Source organism: Mesoplodon densirostris, chromosome 16 (assembly GCF_025265405.1).
Source record: "Mesoplodon densirostris isolate mMesDen1 chromosome 16, mMesDen1 primary haplotype, whole genome shotgun sequence".
Taxonomy (NCBI): Eukaryota; Metazoa; Chordata; class Mammalia; order Artiodactyla; family Ziphiidae; genus Mesoplodon; species Mesoplodon densirostris.
The window spans coordinates 45,016,403-45,029,789 of NC_082676.1; the positions used below are offsets into that span (position 1 = coordinate 45,016,403).

Below are 13,387 nucleotides of genomic sequence, written 5' to 3' on the forward strand. Positions count from 1 at the left end.
TATGTGGAATCTAAAATATGACACAAATGAACCTATGAAACAGAAACAGACTCACGGACACAGAACAGACTTGTGGTTGCCAAGGGGGAGGGGGTTGGGGGAGGGATGGTGTGTGAGGTTGGGGGTAGCGGATGTAAGCTTTTATATACAGGATGTATAAACAACAAGGTCCTGCTGTATAGCACAGAGAACTATACTCAATATCCTATGATAAACCATAATGGAGAATAATTTTAAAAGAATGCATATATATGTATAACAATCACTTTGCTGTACAGCAGAAATTAACATCATATTGATTCAGAGCTGCCTGTGAAGCACAAGCCACAGGGGAGGACTCAGCTGCAGGGAACAGCAGCGCAGCTCTGGGGGCCACAGAAGAAGTGCAGAAACCAGACTTGACAGACTACACAATTTTGCCTAGATCTGCCCCTACATGGAGCAGCCAGGAATAATTTAAGACCACATAAGGGCTGAGTTTTGAGTGGTGGCAGATCCCCGCTGACATCCCACTGAGGATGTTTGATTGTCCCCCTGTATTCCAAACCAGATGTCTTTGGATGGCAATCTCCCTTCTCTCACCCTGGGGTGGCCAGAGGGGAAGCTGGATTAGATGTAGGGGGGCAATAGGGTAAAGGTTTTAAAAATTATATTCCATGACTGATTGCCTAAGATTATGTATGAGAAGTGATCCTAAGTAATGAGAGCTAAAAAAATAAAAAATGAATCAACTATACTTCAATTTAAAAAAACCCCTCCCTCCCTCCTCGCCTCTTCCCCACCCCACGATACTCAGTGGAAAAAGCCCCATCCCGACTTGAACCAGCTACTGCCCCCTCCGCCCTCCCTGACCAGCTGCGTGTTCCTGGAGGAAGAACACACCACCTACTGACTGATCTCATTTGAAACTCACGGCAACAAAATCTCGAGAGACCTAAGGGCTTCTGGCTCTGCTTGTCTAGCTTGCGTGAGATCCCCTTCAGAACAGCTGTTCACACCCCCTCTCCTCTCCACCTCCCACACCCCTGCCCACTTTCTCTCACCTCTGAGAAAGTAGAAGCACGTGGGGCAGGAAGGCCCTTTCCAGCATCACATGTAACAAACGACCCCATCTGGACTCTGTCCTCCCTCCTCTTCCCACGGAGGCCGTGTCCCGCTGACCCCAGCTCGCCCCCTTTTCCTCAGGTCCTCAGAGTCCACTCCTCCGTCCCCACCTCCTTTCTCTCCTGCACCGTCTGCTTCTCCCCGTCTCCTGGATCGGTGTCGCCAGCATATAAACGTGCTCTGCTCCCTCCCACGGAGAACCGCCTCTCTCAGCCCTACATTCCCTCCAGCTGCCACATGTCCTCCTTCACGGCCAAAGTCCTCAGTTTCCATGCCTCACCTCTCATTATCTCCTCAAACCACTCCAGTTAGCTTCTGGCTCCACCCCTTGCTTCATGGAAATGGCTCTGTTCGGCATCACCAGTGATGCCCTTGTTGCTAAACCCAGCAGTTAGGTCCTCTCGTTCAGCCTCTCCCATCATTCAGCACAGTTGGCCACCCCTCTTCCACCCCAGGCTCCCGTGACCTAGCCTGCTGCACTTTTCTATCCACCTCCCTGGCTGTGTCTCAGTTCCCTTGGCCAGCTCTACTTTCTCTGCTCAGCCGCTAAATATGAGTCACTCTGAGCCTTGGTTTTTTTCGGCCATGCCGTGCGGCTTGTGAGATCTTAGTTCCTTGACCAGGGATTGAACTCAGGCCCTCAGCAGTGAAAGTGCAGAGTCCTAACCACGGAACTGCCGGGGAATTCCCAGAGCCTTGCTCTCTTACTCAGCTGCATTCTTGGCCAGTCTCATGGCTTTATATTCAAAAATCCATTTCTCCATCCCTGATCTCACCCCTGAGCTCTAAGCTCATTTCCAATTGATGACTTGATGTCTCCACATAGATCTCCAATGGCCATTGGGCTTGGCCACATATATGACCTATTCAGGCCAATGAAATCTAAGAGGGAGTGACATCACCATCCTTCTTCCTTGTCCATGTTAACCAGCAATATTCCAATATTGGCCTGGGTCCCAGAGAAAAATGTCCAAGCAGAGCCACAGTTGACCTGCAATAGACATGCAGCAGGTGGGAGAAATGTTTACTGTATTAAGTAATAGATTTGGCAGGGGAGCGGAGGGGGGGGGTGTTACCACAGCATAATCTAGCCTATCCTGACTACATGTACCTCATAAAGTTGTGAAATCCAATAAGGTAATAGAAGCTTTTTTAATGAAGACAGGTTTTCACTGTCTCCCCAGCACTTATTGTAGAGTGGGGGAGACAAGATATACTTCTGTGGTTGGAAAACAGGCCTTGCTGGAAATACAGTGGAGTTCCAGCTCACACCGGAGCCCAATTCTCAGTCAGTCCCTTGGTACCACATTTATCCTTGAAGTTCCCTTAAATTGCCCATTAAATACAGAATGGTGTGATCTGTGATGAAGATCAACACAGACTGTTTTCCTCCAGCCCTGGAGCAAATGGCTTTTCTTTGGTTGAATACCAAATAAATTGATTTGTTGAAGTACGCCTTGTATGAGAAAAATTTGTCTTTAAACAGCAAAACCACACTCTGTATGGTAAGACGCTGCCTACCAAATCTATCTGCTCTTCCTCCTAGTCCCACAACTAATCTCTTTCCCAACCTCCCCTGCATGTAGATGTGGCCACGTGACTTGAGTTGCAGCCAATGGAACGGGAGTGGCGGTAGCACGTGCCAATTCCCTGCCTTCCCATAAACCAGCCTCGGGCAGTCCTCCAGGTGCACCTCTGCCTGCATGAGATGAAGGCAAGCAGGGTGCTCTTGGAAGCTTTGTGTTGAAAATCACAGAACTGTAAGTCAGGAGGAGCCTGAGTCCCTGAATCTCTGCTTCAGGAGCTCCCAGTCAGGAGCTCTTGATTAGGCCTTAACATGAGTTAAAAATAACCTATCTTGGGACTTCCCTGGTGGCACAGTGGTTAAGAATCCGCCTGGCAATGCAGGGGACACGGGTTTGAGCCCTGGTCCCGGAAGATCCCACATGCCGTGGAGCAACTAAGCCCGTGCGCCACAACTACTGAGTTTGTGCTCTACAGCCCACAAGCCACAACTACTGAGCCCGCGCGCCTAGAGCCCATGCTCCGCAACAAGAGAAGCCACGGCAATGAGAAACCCACGCACTGCAACGAAGAGTAGCCCCCAGCTCCCTGCAACTAGAGAAAAGCCCGCGTGCAGTAGAATAATTAATTTAAAAAAAAGATATTGTTACCTATATTCCTTGAGGAGGAACCAGGACCCTGCCCCAAGGCTGCACTATTGTCTCTTGACATCTCCTCCCCTGTTTCCCCATTCCCTCCCTTCTCTGATTAGCAACTGTTTGAACCTGCCCTTTGGAACTCAGGGAAGGTCAGGGAGGCTGAATGAAGCCTATTTCCTACAAACAAGAAACAGGAGACACAGAAAGGATTTGTACCTGGGAGCCCCACAGGGTCCTGCTGGGTTTCATTAGCGGACCAGCCAATATATAAAATGAATTTTAAAATACAGAATACGCGTAGACGTGAAGAATTTATTTAGACACGGAATCAGTGAGTAGCAGTGGTTGCCTCTGGGGAGAACTGGGAGCTTAAAGTGGCAGGAGACTTCGTCATCCTTCTGTAATGTGTGCAATTTACTATTTTGACATGTGAATAATTTACCCATTATTTTGAAAGATTCCTTCAGCACCTCCGTGTGGCCCTCAGGGTGAAGTCCAAAAGCCCTCCTGGGTTCCTCAGACTGCCGCAGGCTTCCACCCCACCTCTCTTCAGCTCTCCAGCCACCAACCCCGAGTGCTCGGTGTTCCAGCACATCAGTCGCTTCCATTTGGCAACTGCTCAGGGCGCTCTCTGGCCTCCCGGCTCCCTCAGCTGAGAATCAATCCTCTCCTCTGCATTAACCCTTCCCGCCCCAATTACTACTACCAGATTTCTACTTAAGACACCCAAAGCACTACAGCACATTCTAACCCTATCCCCCAACAAGCACCTCCCTAACTGCATCATCTCCTTTCTGGCTATACTGTGGCCTCCTTTCCACTGAATCCCCTGGGCCTAGAGCAGTTGAAGCTCAATACACATCTTTTTTCAGCTTGTGGGATTTTAGTTCCCTGAGCAGGGATCCAACCTGTGCCCCCTGCAGTGGAAGCGTGGAGCCCTAACCAATGGACTGCCAGGGAAGTCCCTCAATACACATCTGATAAATTTCAGCCCTCTCAGACATGAGGCCCTCTTGGCTAAATGATTACAAGGACAAAATAAGTAATATCTGCAAAGAAGCCCCAGCACAGGGTCTGGCATATATGGTAGGCTCAATGCAGTCTTAAAAAGAAAGCTGGTGCCAGACAGCTTTCTGCTCAGATAGCAGGGATAGCTGCCAGGGACAGATGCCTGGGACAATGTCTCCTATGATAAGTACCCAAAAAACTGTTTAAGAGGGAACAGTGATTCTCAGTGTAACTGGGAAGAATAATCAATCAGCTGGAGTTTATTAAAACTTCAGACTTCTAGGCCCATCCCTAGAATTTCCAACTCTGAAGGTCTGGCACAGGGTCCAAGAAGCTGAATTTTCAAGAAATATCCCACAGGTGGTCTAAGGACCACACTCTGAGAAACCAACCGATCTATTTGTGAGTATTTAAGCCGCTACGATATGTCAGGTCAAGGTTAATCTTCTTTGTAGGGATAGAGAAAGAACAAGAAGAGTCTGTGCCCTCGTGGAGTTTACATTTTAGTGAGGGTAGAAAATATCAGGTACACAAGTAAAGGTAGATAGCCAGTGACGGTGTTGTAAAGAAAATAAAGCAGGTGGGCAGAGGACATGGAATGCGCTTGGGTGGCAGGGAGGGGATCTCTCTGAGGTCACTGAGGAATGACAGGAAGGAGCCAGCCAGTAAAATACTGCGGGCAAAGTATCCAGATGGATCATCATTTTCCCCCAAGCTCCCCTCGACCCAGGCCCTGGTCCAGGACTATCTCAAAGGAAACCAAGTCCAGAACAGTGATGTTCCCGCCTTTATAATCAAGGCTTTCGGAGCCAGGACAGAGATTGCAATGGGGATCTCGACAGCACCTTCTCTCTGGGCCATGGTACCCACAGGCTTCCTCTATCTAGCCAGGGGCAGAGGTCTGAACCCCTGCCTTTTGGGAAACCTGGCCCCTACCCCACCTCCCTTACTCAAGTGTCCCTAAGGTCTCAGCCAAGCCAGATCCCAGGGCTGAGCCAGCAGGTGTGACTATGCCCGATCCTCAGACAGCTCTCTTGGGGCCCCGGGAGCACTGCCCGTGTGGGTGGGGCCTCCTGAGCATCCTTCCTGATTTGAAGTCCAGGTCCCTGGAGATCACAGGGGTGGGACTCGTCCCCAGGATTACGGAGAACATGACATCACCAAAGAGGCTGGTCCCCCTTCCCAGCAGGTTGGACGACACATTGGGAAGACGTGAGCCTGGGACCTCCTAGGAGGGACAGGGGTGCCGCGTGGCACAGTGAGACTCCCAGGGCAGGTGGGTAGCCAGGGGCTGGAGGTTCCAGGATCACTTCTTCTTGGCACGATCTGCTGCGTCCAGGGCAGCCATATTGCGGGCGGCTGTGATCAGGTGGATGACACTGATGAGGGACTTGAGCAAGGCGATAGGGGCTGTGATCCAGAGGCCCATTCGGAAAAGACCTACAGAGCCAACTGTGGGAAGGGAGCAAGGGCGATACAGAGAAAACAGGATGTGGGTGAGGGAGGGGCCTTCGACTCCCCGGGCAGGCCCAACCCCCTCCCATCCTCCTGCCCAGCCCCTCATCTCCTACCTAAAGGTCCCTCGGAGAAACTGAACAGGTAGAGGAGGCAGTAGAAGAGCTCATTTCCAGCACACAGGGTGAACAGAGCGGGCTGCACAGACAGCAAAAAGGCTGCTTAAGCAAGAGGGTAGGGTAGTGCCCCCGATCCCCCAACTAGGGGCCGGGGGGCCAGGAACTGTACTGCAGAAAGAGGGGTGCAGGGCGGTACGGGTAGGATGTGGGTGGGCATAGGGGGAACAGGGCAGATCAGGGAACCTACCCAAGGCCCTTCACCCTCCCCTTCCGCACGGAGCTGTGGGCAGCACTCACCACACCACAAGGTTACAAACCAACAGGAAGATATTTTTACAGGGCTGCCCCCTTGAAGCCCTGGGCCTTACCTGGAGGTGTTACACCCTCGAGCCCACCCGGGGTAAAGACTACACTCCTTCTCACGGCCTAAGGCCTTTTGAGAGCTGGTTCTGCACACCTCTCTGGCTTCTTCCTCCCTCCGTCTCCCCTCAAGCCACTCAGTTCCTTCTCCCTGGGCGCACCTGGGCCTCAGGCCCACTTGCTTTCTCCAGCAATTCACAGGGCTCAGCCCAGGAGCCCTTCCCACCAGTCCCACCCTGGGCCCAGGGCTCAGCCCAGGACTTGCCCGTAAGCTAAGTGAATAGGGAGGGGCAGCAAATGCTCACTCTGGAGGTGTAGTAGATGCGAAGCACTGGATTTCCAGACAGGTCAATCATCTTGTGACTTTCACTGCCTCGGACCACAGAACTTGGGGAGAAAGTAGGCGGAATCCATGAGCTTTCATTACTACGAATGCCCACCTAATCCACATTTCAACCCACACAAAGTAGGTACTGGGATTGCCTCTGTTGAACAGAGGAGGGACTGGGGCACAGCTGAGGACCACTGTCTTGCCCGAAGTCACACTACCTAGCTGGGTAGCTGGGGGAAGAATCAGGATTCAAAAGCCCCATGCCCCTTCCCAAGGGATGTTAACTCTTTGGAATCCTCAGAAGGGTTTTAGGGATTACTTAATCCAACTGTAAAACAGGACTGTCGCTAATTCAGCGATTTGCCCAGGGTCCTTCAACAAAGCAAAGCTAAAAAGGAGACCTCCCAAGAAGCCTGAAGACACCTCCCATATGGTCTCACCCCTCCCCACCGTAGTGTCTTCTTCAACCAGTCAACACCCCCAGAATCACTGACCTGTGGAGGTGCAGCCAGTGGCTGGCAACATCCAAGCTCATGCTGAGCTGGAAAAGAAGGGTGGCGCGAGGGTAGAGCAGGGCCAGGTTGACCAACAGACACATTGTGGAGCACCGGTCTGTCAGCATGTCCAGCATGGCCCCAAATCGGGTTCCTGAAAAATGGCAACTATTAGGTGGACGGGGGCTGTAAGGGGGCAATGGATCTGTGACAGAGGCCATATTTAGTGTATCACTCTGATGCAGAGTCTAAGAGAGAAAAGGCCCACAATCCACTGCCTGGGGAGGAAAGCAGACTGCTATCGTTGGAATACGAAGGTCAAAGGTCAAGGGTCACCACACCATAAAACAAGGAAGCATGGCAGTGTAGAGAAAACAGTGTAGAAGGGAGTGAGGAAGCACTACAACGCATCAATCCCAGAACCAAGGACCCAGGTCTCAAGACAAGGAGACCTGAAGTCTTAGGGAAGTCTTAGAGGTGGGTCTGAAGAACAGATTAAAAAATTAATCATCTCTCCGGAAACCATCTCCCTTCCCTCTCCATCCTCCCTCTAAACATGCTTTCTGGAATCCTTATGGCTTGTGCCTGGCATACAGTAGATGCCCCCAAAACACCTGTTGAATGGATTTTTATTCAGAGAGGCCTCCAGCACTTGCACTGCCATGCCGGGTCTTGGTATCTCACACCCCTCGCTATCAATGAGTTCTTCTCCACAGCGAGCTTAAATTCCTTCTGCTACAAAATCAGCCATTCTATTCTGCTTTCTACAGAGATGGGAATGACAGAGCCTTCTGATTCCCGAGTACCCGCCCACCCCGAGGTCCTGAGGAAGCAGGAAAAGGGGGCTGAGGGTTGTTGGGTCTCAAGGCTGGCTGAGAAAAGGTGTCTGTCACCTTGATTAAGGACTCGAGCAGCGTGTCCATCGAAAGCGTCCAGAAGTCCGCTGAGCAGGTAGAAGGAGGAGGCCGTGAGAGGGCAGCAGGGCATGAAGTAGAAAGAAATGATGGCGAAGACAATCCGGGCATAACCTTGGGATTGAGACGGCGGGGGGAGACAGGGCAGGATCAGGGAGCCTGCCCAAGGCCCCTAGCCCTCCCGTTCGGCCCGGAGCCGCGGGTAGCACTCACCGATGAGGTTAGGCACAAACAGGAAGATATTTTCGCCTGGCATCGCGGAGGTCCCCTGGCCGCCCTGGGCCTTATCTGGAGGTGCCAGCTCTCTCCCAGCCCCGGCAGAAGGCTCACCCTCCAGCCCGGCTCATCGGCCGCGCCCACTGCGCGCAGGTCCCCGCTGCCCCAGCCGGGTCCCAGATGTTAAAGCTCTTTGCCTGCCGTAACATGGGCCGACACAGCAGTGCGCGGGGCACAGAGGGCGCGCACACCACGCCCTTCCTCTGGGCAGACGCTGGCCTCCGCCTGCCCCGCCGGCGCTCGTGCCTCCAGCTGCGGCCCCTGTTCCTCCAGCTGTGCTTAGCTTCCGGAACCTACTCTTCAGCGTTCGTCCTTGAAAAATTGGAGAAAGGAAGAAGAGGCTTAAGAAATGGCTGCGTCCCCTTTAAGACCTGCCCTCTTCCTTTTCCTTTTCTTCCTTCCGCCCCTTTCCATCGGTTCGTACCAAAGTACAGAGGGAGGAGAGGGGGCAAAGAACCATCAACGCTGAGCAAAGGAAGGAACTTAAAAGGAGAGGTCAAAAGAGAAGGAGGCCTAGGTAAAATGTCTCTACTTTCCTTTCTGAGGAGGATATGACTCCTGAAGACAAAGATAAGGAAAAAAGATCCCGCCCTCCCGATTCTTTGCACCCCCGAGAGGCCAGGTTATTTGGCACAGCCCACACTTTTTTCTTCCCCACCCCCCTTTCTCCGCCCCCATTTTCTCTCGCAGGCTCCACGCCAAGAGATGACAGCCAGGGAGGTTGCAGGGCGGCCTCGGGTGGGGTTGCTTCTCGCGTGCCCCTAGTGGTGGGAGGGTTAGGTGCCAGGCTCCACCCTACGTGATCTTCCCAAGTTTCTCAAGGCCACTGGCGCGGGGGTCACTGCCCCCAAGGAGGGACCTAAAGGGGGTGGAGGAGAGGCCGGAGGAGCGAATGCGACAAGCTGGGAAAATGCCCTCCCAGCTTTGGTTCTAGAATCCCTAGTCTCCTGGCAATGGTGCTGCTGAACCTCCGCAGACGCCAAGGTTTTTATAGCAACGGGTAGCGGCGCCAATCCGGGTTCCCCTCTTTCCAACCTTCCTCCCCAGCTCCCAAATCCCCCGGCCCCCGGCCCATAAAAGGGCTCCTTAGACCTCCCCGCCTCCCCTCCTGCCGAGTAGCCCAAGATTTCGACCCATTTGCCAGGTCGGGGGCGGCAAGTGGGCTGCCTTGTCTTGGGAAGGGTCTTGGGTGGGGAGAAGGGAAGAGAGGCCCCTGCTGGGCGAAGTGAGGGGGGCGGGAGGCGGGTGTTGTGGGAGTCCCACCTCCTCCCTTCCCCAGGAAGATTTAAGGCAACGATTTCTTTTCTTTTCTTTTTTTTTCTTTTTTTCAGAGAGAGAACTGACACAGTTCTCCAAGGCCGCGGGGAATGGTGGTGTGTTGGGTCTGGGAGAAGTGGGCTGGTTTCGCAGCCTAACCTGAGCTTCCACTGTCCCCAGGGGGATGGCATCCACTGCTACCAGGAATGTGGAGAAAAGGGGCAGCGGGCAATCCCAAGCTACAGCCTCTGCAGCCTCCTTGGGTGAAGGTCCGGTGAGCATTGGAGAGGAGTTCTTGGGGTGGGGGTGAAGTGGAGAGCTCCTAGGCTTAGGGCACTGAGACCACCAGCCTGGAAACTCTAGCCTCAGCCCTGAGCCCAGAGCCCCCAGCACTAGGCCCCTGAGGTCCCCAAAGGCTGCCCTCCACTTCCAGGACCTTCCAGGCCAAATTGCAAGACCCAGCCGTCCAATACCAGACTCCTTAGACCCAGAGCCTGCAGCCTGGGAGCCTCCAGACCCAGGACTCCCGTGTAGGAACTCCCAGGCTGAGCCCCTCTGTCTTTCCCTTTTCCAGAAGGTTTCCCATTCTGAGGAATTCCTGACACAGATCAGCACAGAACTCACTGACGAGGCCTTGTTTGTCGCTGCCTACCACATGAATCCTGTGCCCATCAAGGAAAAACAGACACAAGACCAAGGGACTCAGATATCCCAACACGGTGAACCCCACGCCAGGACCCTTGTGTCCAGAGACCCTCCGATACCCCTAGTTCCAGTCCCTGCTGCCAGTCATGCCAGCCTTCTCATTCTTCCTGGGGCATGGCAGGCACACTCCTGCCTTTGGACAGATGATGTGTGAGGGGCCCCTGGGAATTCCAGGTGGAAATGCTCTGTAGACAGTTGGAAATATGGCTTCAGAACTCAGTGACAAGGTCTGGGCTGGTGATAGAGATCTGATCTAGGAGGAAGCTGGCAGTTGAAGGGTGTGCAGTTGCCCTGGTGGGGGGTGGGGTGGGGGGATGGAGCGTTGTGCAGAGTGAGAAAGATAAGGGGCGCTGAGGATGGAGCCTTGGAGAACCTCTCCAAGTAAGGGGTTGGCAGAGGAGGAGAGAGGGGTTCATGAAGAAGGTAGAGAAGGAACTGACAGCAATGTTTATTTTATTTTTTTTAAATGACTTTTAAAATTTTATTTATTTATCTATTTATTTATTTTTGGCTGTGTTGGGTGTTCGTTGCTGCACGCGGGCTTTCTCTAGTTGCGGCGAGCGGGGGCTACTCTTCGTTGTGGTGTGTGGACTTCTCATTACGGTGGCTTCTCTTGTTGTGGAGCACAGGCTCTAGGCGCGCAGGCTTCAGTAGTTGTGGCACGCGGGCTCAGTAGTTGCAGCTCGCAGGCTCTAGAGTGCAGGCTCAGTAGTTGTGGCGCACAGGCTTAGTTGCTCCGCGGCATGTGGGATCTTCCCGGACCAGGCCTCAAACCTGTGTCCCCTGCATTGGCAGGCGGTTTCTCAACCAGTGCACCACCAGGGAAGTCTCAGCAAATGTTTATTAGGTGTCTGTTATGAATAGGGAATGATGGGTAGATTTGTGGATGGATGGATGGATGGAAAGAGAATGGTGGGTGGATGGATAGATGGATAGGTGGGGAATGATGGATGGATAAATAGATGGATGGGGGATAGGGGTTGGATGGATAGGTGAAGGATGGAAAGATTAAAAGACATGAACCTTGAATCTAAAGTCAAAAGACTCTTATTCTTTTCTAGGTAGCTCTGCCTAGCAACTTGACATCTGGAGGATGATCCCAACTCTGGTGCTGCTCTTGGCCTCTCGTGCCCTCCCCCTGCTCTGTTCCTCTAGAACATGCATCAAAGCTCCTCTTTCACAACTCATTCAACAGTTCGGTTTTGGGGTGATTCCTGGTCATGAGCAACATCACCCCTGAAGCCTCCAAAGGGTTCTGGAACCATCACACACCTCTCCACCCTCAGCTAGCAAGGACACCACCAGAAATCAAAAACTTTAATAAAGTGACAGAGATCCTTCCCTCCTCTCAGGCTGGGCAGTGCTCTCTGTGGGGTGATGTGGGAGGAGTGCCCCTCCCCCTTTTTGCCAGATATGTGGGCATATTATTTTATTTATTTATTTATTTCCTATTCCTTTTTTTAAAAAAATCATCTTTATTGGAGTACAATTGTTTTACAATGTTCCTATTCCCTTTTTTTTTAACATCTATTGGAATATAATTGCTTTACAATGGTGTGTTAGTTTCTTGGGCATATTATTGGAATGGCTTTTTTTTCTTTTTGAGTGATTTTTCTTTTTTTTTTTTTTTTCGCAGCACCACGTGGCATGTGGGATCTTACTTCCCAGACCAGGTATCAAACTGGCACCCCCTGCAGTGGAAACGTGGAGTCGTAAACACTGGACCATCAGGGAATTCCCCTGGAATGGATTTTTTTTTAAATTTTTTATTTATTTATCTACTTATGGCTGCGTTGGGTCTTCATTGCTGCGCGCTGGCTTTCTCTAGTTGTGGAGAGCGGGGGCTACTCTTCGTTGTGGTGTGCAGGCTGCGCATTGCGGTGGCTTCTCTTGTTGTGGAGCACGGGCTCTAGGCGCACGGGCTTCAGTAGTTGCGGCACGCAGGCTCTAGAGCACAGGCTCAGTAGTTGTAGCGCACGGGCTTACTGTTCAACGGCATGTGGGATCTTCCTGGACCAGGGCTCGAACCCATGTCCCCTGCATTGGCAGGTGGATTCTTAACCACTGTGCCACCAGGGAAGCCTGTGGAATGGCTTTAATTCAGGCAGATATCAACCTATTATCCATCAACCTGTTGGCAGAGATGAGTTCATGGGTCCAGACCCAGCCTCCCAGCCAAACTCCAGCACCTTAAGGTGCCTGTGGCATCTGAGAAGGTCCACCTTTGCCTCTGAGGAGCCCCTCCGGCCACCAGTGTCAGTGTTGAGGTCTCCCCTCCACGTTTTGGAGCCGCATGGCTATGGAACACATCATGCCTGTTACTAACCAGAAGGCAGTGCAGTAGGCTTTGTGACGTTTGCATTTAAATCCCAGTCTGGCCACTTATTGGAGCCTCCTAAGGAAGTCAGTTCACATCTCCCAGCCTCTCTTTCCTTATCCGAAAAATGGGAATAATTGTCCCTGTCTCACAAGGGCCTTGTGAGAGTTAAAAACATAATGCATACAAAGTGCTCATCACAATGCCTGGCACAGAATAAATGCCAAAAAAACTTAGGCTATCATCAAGGTCAGTTTGCCTCGTGTTCTAAAATCCAATCCTCTTTTGAGTGTCCTAAAAATGTTTCATTATATTTAATTATAAAATTTTAATTAAGGAAAATGCAGTTGATTTGGAGAAAGACTTTAAGACAAACAGGCTGAGGCTTCCCTGGTGGCACAGTGGTTAAGAATCCGCCTGCCAATGCAGGGGACACGGGTTCGAGCCCTGGTCCGGGAAGATCCCACATGCTGCGGAGCAACTAAGCCCGTGCGCTACAACTACTGAGCCTGCACTCTAGAGCCCTCGAGCCACAACTACTGAGTCCGTGTGCCACAATTACTGAAGCCTGCGCTCCTAGAGCCCATGCTCTGCAACAAGAGAAGCCACTGCAATGAGAGGCCCAAGCACCTCAACGAAGAGTAGCCCCTGCTTGCCACAACTAGAGAGAGCCTGCACGCAGCAACGAGGACCCAATGCAGAAAAGAGAAAAGAGAAAAAAAAAGACAAACAGGCTGTAAATTCCCTATAACGTTCAAAAGTAAAGTAGAAAAGGACACCCGTGGGAAACCAAACAAGCTCATTGTTTATGAAAAGCTGCAAATCTAATACTTGGTAGACACATAACGGCAGATATGCTTAAAATGCCAAAAAGGACTTCCCTGA

At 51.8% G+C, this 13,387-nt stretch overlaps 2 protein-coding genes across 5 annotated transcripts; one reads left to right on the forward strand and one right to left on the reverse strand.

The window, feature by feature from the left end:
• Window positions 1-3,564: 3,564 nt before the first annotated feature.
• CDIPT (CDP-diacylglycerol--inositol 3-phosphatidyltransferase) lies at window positions 3,565-8,627 on the reverse strand. The gene is made up of 6 exons (XM_060078285.1): window positions 8,161-8,627; window positions 7,927-8,061; window positions 7,034-7,187; window positions 6,514-6,595; window positions 5,846-5,927; window positions 3,565-5,726 (listed from the first exon to the last, which is right to left on the reverse strand). The coding sequence occupies exons 1-6, from the start codon at window positions 8,201-8,203 to the stop codon at window positions 5,581-5,583; spliced, it is 642 nt and encodes a 213-aa protein (XP_059934268.1). The 5' UTR covers window positions 8,204-8,627; the 3' UTR covers window positions 3,565-5,580.
• A 436-nt stretch (window positions 8,628-9,063) lies between these two features.
• LOC132476375 (putative protein T-ENOL) lies at window positions 9,064-11,909 on the forward strand. Of its 4 annotated transcripts, none has more exons than XM_060078287.1 (4): window positions 9,064-9,207; window positions 9,661-9,749; window positions 10,055-10,199; window positions 11,822-11,909. In XM_060078287.1, exons 1-4 carry the CDS (start codon window positions 9,177-9,179, stop codon window positions 11,899-11,901), a joined length of 345 nt encoding a protein of 114 aa, XP_059934270.1. In that variant the 5' UTR covers window positions 9,064-9,176; the 3' UTR covers window positions 11,902-11,909. The 4 variants fall into 4 exon arrangements, 3 of the variants coding, with proteins under 3 accessions (XP_059934270.1, XP_059934271.1, XP_059934269.1); XM_060078288.1 differs by lacking the exon at window positions 11,822-11,909 and adding an exon at window positions 11,247-11,526; XM_060078286.1 differs by lacking the exon at window positions 11,822-11,909 and having other exon boundaries at window positions 10,055-10,448.
• Window positions 11,910-13,387: the final 1,478 nt, after the last annotated feature.

Bases quoted from the DNA above. Each gene is read 5' to 3' on its own strand.
- CDIPT (XM_060078285.1), bottom strand. From the start codon at position 8,203: ATGCCAGGCGAAAATATCTTCCTGTTTGTGCCTAACCTCATCG. The intron at 7,188-7,926 runs GTGACAGACACC...GCCATTTTTCAG, and splicing joins TGCTCGAGTCCTTAATCAAG to GAACCCGATTTGGGGCCATG. The intron at 6,596-7,033 runs GTCAGTGATTCT...TTTCTCCCCAAG, and splicing joins CACTGGCTGCACCTCCACAG to TTCTGTGGTCCGAGGCAGTG.
- LOC132476375 (XM_060078286.1), top strand. From the start codon at position 9,177: ATGGTGCTGCTGAACCTCCGCAGACGCCAAG. The intron at 9,208-9,660 runs GTTTTTATAGCA...CACTGTCCCCAG, and splicing joins GAACCTCCGCAGACGCCAAG to GGGGATGGCATCCACTGCTA. The intron at 9,750-10,054 runs GTCCGGTGAGCA...TCCCTTTTCCAG, and splicing joins TGCAGCCTCCTTGGGTGAAG to AAGGTTTCCCATTCTGAGGA.